We start from the raw sequence: 7,420 nt of genomic DNA on the forward strand, positions 1-7,420 counted from the left end.
TATTCCAGTAAATAAAGTTGGATCTCCTCTTTCACAAGCTCCTTCGTAAAAAATTTTGAAAATCTCCATATTTACAATATGTGCATCTATTTGAAACAGTGAAATCAATACTTTTTTAAAATTTAATTCATTCAGGGTGCTTTTATTGGACAGAAAGCTGTTTTGAGTGTGAATCAGAGCTGCGGTGTGTTTCAGGTGCTGCAGGCAGAAGCTACCATGGAGAATCGTGTCACACAAATTTCCAGAGAGGATCTAGAAGAGCTCCGAGAGGCTTTTAACAAAGTTGGTGAGTGTAGCTAGTGGTTAATGTAAAGGTGATACATAATGAATCTATGGTTCCATAAGTGACAGCGAAGCTGGACTTCCATCCAGCACAATAAGCCTTTCGTATTGATGGCCTAATCTGAGTTTTACAGTCAGCCATGAAATATGACTTTTACGTAAGAATTTTTTATTGCTGTGGTTGTGAAGTTCACGTACAACAAGTGTTACCTCTGAATGTAGGGCAACAAGATGTCACACTCTATCGCTTGATCAACAAATTGACAACTACATTATGCCATTAGTAATAAGGGAAACACACATCCTGCAAAAGGAGTGTGTGCATCTCAATAAAGTTGGGTTGCTGTCGGTTGTTACGCACTGCAAAGTTAAGCATAGGTGTAGTCAGATTACATTTGCCCATCATGCAGAGATGAATCATATTAAGATAGGATAAGAGAATCAGAATCATCTTATTGCCAGTAAAAATTCAACTTAAACAAAATATATTATCGCCCAGCTGAACTTTTTAAGCCAACACCGATGTTTTGGAACTGGAGTTTTGTTATCAGTGCATTGGCCACAGTGTCAAGATAGAAGGAAAAGATTTCACATTTGACATGAAAATGAACATTGGGTTGATATAAAATCCACTGCTGAACTTAAAAACCAAAAAAATATCGACATCACAAGGCTTGTGACAAAATGCAAACACCTGTGTTTTAATATCCGGACATAGACATTGCAGCCCGCGAGCATCCAAATATCAATATCTTCACCTACCATGCAAAACATCTGAATATGAATCCGATGCTCCGTACATTTCTTAGCAAATGAGAAAGAAAATAGCTGACATGTGTATAAATAGATCATTCATTTATTTTAAAGCCCATAATATGAAACTGAAACTCGTGACCGCCACAAGGCAATGTCGTGATTCACATTGATTCACATATTTTGATGGCTAACTATCCACAAAAGTAGATATGGTCATATACAGAAATGCAACAAAAGGAAAATTCCTCCCAAAAAATCAATGTTATAATAGGAACAACAAATAATGTTATCAATCAGAACCAACAAATATCTGTTTGCGCTATTCGGAAACAAGATCAACGGCAAACATCTCCATCAAGCATCACCAAAACTTATCATTTGTGGATTATATTGACCAAATAACTATATTTGTGGAACAGATTGACCCGCTGCATCTATGTGTGCATTTCTCTGTGTCTGTTTGTGGACAGATATTGATAACAGCGGTTATGTGAGTGACTTTGAACTCCACGAGCTGTTCAGGGAAGCCAGTTTCTCCTTACCAGGATACAAGGTGCGAGAGATCATTAAAACCTTTGTCACAGGAGACACCAATAAGGATGAGAAGATCACCTTCGACGAATTCGTCTCTGTAAGAAACAATGACCTCCGACATAATATCTGCCCTCGCGTTTAACTAACGGATTGCGTTCCTTGTTTAGATCTACCAGGAGCTGAAGAGTAAAAAGCTGAGCGAGACTTTCAGGAAAAGCATCACGAGGAAAGACGGAATCCGTTCCTTCGGAGGAACTTCAGGAAACTCCTGCGAGGGAACACAGCATTCCTATTCTGGTGGGAGACAGTTTCATAATCACCGCAGGTGTAACTTTAATCGTTCAAACATGATTACAAGTGCTGGGGATTATTTTTAAGCCCACAAAGCAGATTCATGGAGAAATATTCACTGTGTTGGACTAGCCCGTTTTCTTTACGCCTCATATTCCCAAATACTTACATATACATTTGCATGAAACAATATTAGACAATATCTAATATTTTGAATCATCTTGTGCCACTGTATATTATTGTGCTGAAGACAGCGATTAGTGATGTCATAGAAAGACATGTAACATCGGGCAGGCTTTAATTCACCGCTGTGTGTGTTTGTTCAGATGAAGAAAAGGTGGCGTTTGTCAACTGGATCAACAAAGCTTTGGCCAAAGATCCAGACTGCCAACATGTGCTGCCCATGAACCCTGACGACGAGAGCGTCTTCAATTCGGTCCGCGACGGCATCGTGCTATGGTGAGGCAAACGTGACAAGCGTTAAGACAACCGTCCCTCGCCTCGTTTATCATCAGCTTCGTAGCTGCTGATAAACAGGTTCAGTGAGAAACACAAGCGTCCTCATTTCACTGATTATAAGTCTTGTGAATAAAACAAAATCATTTTTGTTTTGAAATGACAAGGACTAATGGGAGCCACTTTTACTGGTTCATTGTTTCCCTTTTTTACCATGCTTAACATTTTTTGTCCTCTTTCAGCAAAATGATCAACCTGTCTCAACCCGACACGATTGACGAAAGAGTCATCAACACAAAGAAACTTACCCATTTTAAAATGACAGTGAGTCTTTTTGTCCCAAATCCTCATACATAATTAGCCGAAGGATAATAGTTAATCAAAAGGATCAACTGTGCATTTCATTAAACGCAGTTTATGGAAATTTAAATACTTTTCCAGTCTTCACAAAGTTGCTTTGAGCAACCAGCTGAGAAGAAATTAATACCAAATGTTTTATCTAAATGTATTTGAATTAAAAAGGCAGAAGTGCGGCTTCAGACAATCAAAGTGGTGGTGCAATAGCCTATGACATGAATCTTTATTACATGCTTTTATTGCGTCTGGTTTATATCCCTCATAACTCTGCAGTAGCTTCCTCTGTGGAAAAATATGGAATCTACCAAGAATGACCTGGATTAGATTAAATTACTTGGTGTTTGTGGGAAAACCAAGAAAGAAAATTGCGTTTTGAAAGAATGAAAAGGGTTGAACAATTGTTCTTTGTATCTTTAGGAGAATCTTGTCCTCGCCCTGAATTCGGCGTCAGCGATTGGCTGTACGGTGGTGAGCATTGATGCCCATGATTTGATGGCAGGGAAACCCCATTTGGTCCTGGGACTTTTGTGGCAGGTCATTAAAGTCGGCCTTTTTGCTGATATAGAGAAGACCAAGAACGAAGGTCAGAACGCACCCACGTTCGCATCTGTGTGTCTGTATTTGAGCTCATTGAATGCTTCTAAATGTTCCCGGCGCCTCAACCCAAAGAGTGGTGAATAGTGTTGACAAAAATGCAGCACAAGTTAGGTGGCGTGTAAAGAAGGAGCTTTGCAGGAAGAATGAAGGAAATGAGTGGGCCACTAACAGAAGTGGGCTGCTTTGAATCACTAACTCTCAGCTGAGATGACAGGTTTCCAAGGTGAACTGGCCAAATTAATACTCTGTTTCATTTTTGGACTCAATCAACCATTTCATTATGTGTTCAACGATAGCCCTTATAAAAATAACATCTCGCAAATCTGGACTGTGGTTGGGAACAATGACGTCTCAGTTGCACTACTGCGTGATTTAGCTATATAGCAGCATACCCTCAGCGTCGTACCATTTCCGTTGAAATTGTCATTCCCGCATCTGACTCAGATGGTCCAGTCTAAGGTTTAGAGGCAGGTAAAGTGGGATATATCCCAAAAATGGCACCCTCTTTTAGCAAGTCACATATCAAGAAATAGTCAAATCTGTTATTTTGGAAAAAAATAAATGTAAAATTAGCACATTTGTATTTGTATTTGTATTTCTAATTTCCTTGTTACATTTGGGTAATATTGATTCAATCAGTGTGATTGAAAGAAAAATGAGAATGATGAAATTAAAGCATGAAAGGAATATTTTCTGAGTATATTAATCACATTGCGTTTCTATTTTAAGAAAAAAATATACCGGTTTCATTTATTTATTTGTTGTTTTTTTTTAATCTTGGCCATATTTAAGTCCAAGTTGAAAATCACAAATAACTGTCCTCACGCAGGAATGATTTCCCTGCTGACGGAAGGGGAAAGTCAGGACAATCACATGTCTCACACCCCTGAGGGGTCTCTTCTCCGTTGGGTCAACTATCATCTGCGGAACGCTGGGGCTCAACGGATCAATAACTTCAGTGAAGACATCAAGGTCCTATTAAGAATATGGAAACCAGCACGGTCGTGACTATTTGATGCTAATCCCTGTATTCTTGTACTGTACGTCTGCAGGATTCGCACGCCTACTTTTACCTCCTGCAGCAGATCGCTCCCCAAGACGAGATTGACTCCAAGAAGAGCATCAAGATTGATATGAGAGGCCTAAATGTGAGTCTGTTTGTTTTGCTAAAGGTTGCACATTTATGGAAGCAACTGATGTATCTTCAACTCACATTCACTCACATTCATCTTCCGTATACGTTTTCTTACTCCGTCTATGCGAATTTCAAAGGAGCCTGACTGGGATAAAAGGGCTGAGCTGATGCTGCAACAGGCGGCACTTCTGGACTGCAGGCAGTTTGTTTCTCCTCATGACGTCACATCTGGAAACAGCAAACTCAACTTGGCCTTTGTTGCAAACCTGTATAACATGTACCCGGCTCTGCATGGGGCTCATGTAAATGGGAAGACCATCGAAGACGCCGAACTTGAGGGTGAGACCTTCATGTTGATTAGCGCGAAAACGAATCCGTTCGATGGATGCCGAGGTACATCACCGATCGCGGCGAGAACTTAACTGACTTCATCACTTCTTCATATTTTCACAGCCGAATCCAGAGAGGAGAAGACATTTCGTAACTGGATCAACTCTCTGGGCGTCTCTCCATTTGTCTACAACCTGTTCTAGTAAGTTAGCCTATATATCCCTATTTCTATCCTGAGGAAAACAATATCACAGAAAGTCAACAGCTGATGATTTGACTGAAGACCCAACTGGATAAGGTTCAGAGTAGTGTCTTCTTGTGCTTGGCTTATGCAGCGACCTCTGTGACGGCTTGGTGATTTTGCAGCTTTATGAGAAGGTCAATGTGCCGGTGAATTGGAAGAAAGTCAACATGCCACCTTATCCTGCCCTGGGCTCCAATATGAAGAGGGTACCACATCCAACCACATAGAAAGAAAAAAAAATAATGTAAAATGGCACAAAATCCCTTGACATCGCAGTTTATATTTCCTCATCTGGTAGCTGGAGAATTGTAACTATGCGGTCGACCTCGGAAGGGATGTGGCTAACTTCTCGCTAGTCGGAATCGGCGGGGATAACTTGAACGACGGGAGTCCCATGCACACCTTGGCATTGGTGTGGCAGCTCATGAGAAGGTACATGCTTTTGACCGTTTTCTGTGTTTGAGTCTTTGAATTAATACTTTGTGGAGAACCTGGTAATAGCAAATCTAAAAAAAAGTTGGACTAACAAAGCATGCAATAAAGTAGTGGGTATGCATTGGATTGCAGTATATAAGTCAACTTTTCCTGCCCTTAGGTATACAGTGCTGGTTTTATCAGATCTTGGTGATGGAGACAAAGTCGGAGATCAGATCATCCTCAACTGGGTAAACTCCACACTGAGCCAGAAACACAAGGACACACAGATCAGCAGCTTCAAGGTGTGTGTATATAAGTGACGAATAATCATATTGTTGAGGTACGGCAGGGTGAAAATAAAAACATCAATATGTTACTAAATCTGATTCACTGTGGAGAAATAGCATGTCAAACAGCATGGTGACGCTTAGTTCGGTTCTGCCCTTTTTTTTTTTTTGAACATTTATTAGAACAAGTTCCTTGACTGAGTCACAAACATCCTTACAAAAGCTCATGACAAGATACACATTATACAATATTCTTTATAGGTATAATTATTTCTACCATTCATTTAGCAATTCACTTATTTCCTCAATAGCGAGCGAAAGGGTTCTGCCCTTTCAAGTGACTTGCTGACTTATGAGAAAACATGGCAATCATTCTCAAGAATATGAAAAAAAGCATTAATTCACTACTTGGCTTCTTTTTTTTTTTTTGGTAATGGCATGTTTTTCTGATTTTGTGGGGAAATTGATGCTGTTTTTCTGTTCACTTTTTACCCTTTTTATTTGATAACTAGCCATATTTTAAAGCTGACTATATCTGTGTAGGACAAGATCATCAGCACCAGTCTGCCAGTGATTGACCTGATTGATGTCATCGCACCCGGAAACGTCAAGTGGGACATGGTGAAGAAAATGGAGGGAGGAGAGCTGAAGAGGGACGACAGACTTAACAATGCCAAGTAAATGTCACAGCTCACATTGATTTTCCTGCAATTTCGGTTGATTCTTTAAAAGTTTGCTCGGTCATACCCCTCTCCCTCTTCCAGGTATGCAATCTCATTGGCCCGCAAGATCGGAGCACGAGTTTACGCTCTGCCTGATGACTTGGTGGAGGTGAAGCCAAAGATGGTGCTCACGATATTTGCCAGCCTCATGGGCCATGGACTTAAAAAGGCCAACCGCTGAACAGAGACATGCTCAAATCACCCAGGAACTACAGCACAAGACACGTCTTTTTTAACTTGCATTGCATCCATTTCATTTCATTATTTTTCTTTTACCTGCAATCTTGCTTGAGGCATCCATTAAAAGGAAATCTGTCATTTAATCCATGAAACCAATGGGCCTTTTGGTACAAGAAATAGTATGTATTCAGTAAAAACCAAAACAATAGTTTGTTTTCTGTGCTCTTATACAACAAAAATTGAGTTCATAATTTTATTTTGTTTCATTGTTTTTGCTCTTGTATTGCTGTATTATATTTGATAGAAAAGAGAAATGAAGTATTGCACTTGCCTCTGCCATTGGAGAACTTTACCTCTGTAAATGTTGTGAATGTTGACTATCGCAAATTGATTATAAAAAAATCTGATTAAAGTTACTCAAAAACTGCTTACATGAATCTTGTCTGTCGGTGATAGTAGCTAAACTACAATTGTATATGAATAAAGAGGATGTTTCCTCTCAAGTAAAGAGATATTTGCTTTGATTTTACTGATGTCTTAACAAGTCTGAGCTCCTATTTTGCCACTTTTTGTTGATCCAGCACATAATTATTATCTTTCATGTTGCTTTCCAGGCAACGTCTCTCATAAAAGTCAAGTTTATCGGGTTACTGGGTTGAAAATTGATAGGGGAATAGTGACGTTGTTTCACAACATTTATTGCTTTAATTCTTTGGCTACAATTACAATAAAATATACTGCAACATCTGCAACAAAAATGACTGCATAAAGAAAGTAAGATAAGAAAACAAAGCATCACTCATTTGGGTTTTACAACATACTGTGATATGTC

At 39.4% G+C, this 7,420-nt stretch overlaps 1 protein-coding gene across 1 annotated transcript; it reads left to right on the forward strand.

Moving 5' to 3' along the window:
* The first annotated feature begins 213 nt into the window (after positions 1–213).
* On the forward strand, positions 214–6,999 carry pls1 (plastin 1 (I isoform)). The gene is made up of 15 exons (XM_086161164.1): positions 214–286; positions 1,509–1,669; positions 1,740–1,869; positions 2,190–2,322; positions 2,562–2,643; positions 3,094–3,259; positions 4,103–4,245; positions 4,326–4,421; positions 4,546–4,747; positions 4,862–4,940; positions 5,074–5,188; positions 5,281–5,414; positions 5,578–5,701; positions 6,230–6,363; positions 6,451–6,999. Exons 1-15 carry the CDS (start codon positions 217–219, stop codon positions 6,587–6,589), a joined length of 1,908 nt encoding a protein of 635 aa, XP_086017290.1. The 5' UTR covers positions 214–216; the 3' UTR covers positions 6,590–6,999.
* The last annotated feature ends 421 nt before the right edge of the window (positions 7,000–7,420 follow it).

Source organism: Fistularia commersonii, chromosome 1 (assembly GCF_037954325.1).
Source record: "Fistularia commersonii isolate RoL2024-O1a breed Wild chromosome 1, RoL_Fcom_v1.0, whole genome shotgun sequence".
NCBI classification, from domain to species: Eukaryota; Metazoa; Chordata; class Actinopteri; order Syngnathiformes; family Fistulariidae; genus Fistularia; species Fistularia commersonii.

Bases quoted from the DNA above. Each gene is read 5' to 3' on its own strand.
- pls1 (XM_086161164.1), top strand. From the start codon at position 217: ATGGAGAATCGTGTCACACAAATTTCCAGAGAGGATCTAGAAGAGCTC. The intron at 3,260-4,102 runs GTCAGAACGCAC...GTCCTCACGCAG, and splicing joins AGAGAAGACCAAGAACGAAG to GAATGATTTCCCTGCTGACG. The intron at 4,941-5,073 runs GTAAGTTAGCCT...TGGCTTATGCAG, and splicing joins TTTGTCTACAACCTGTTCTA to CGACCTCTGTGACGGCTTGG.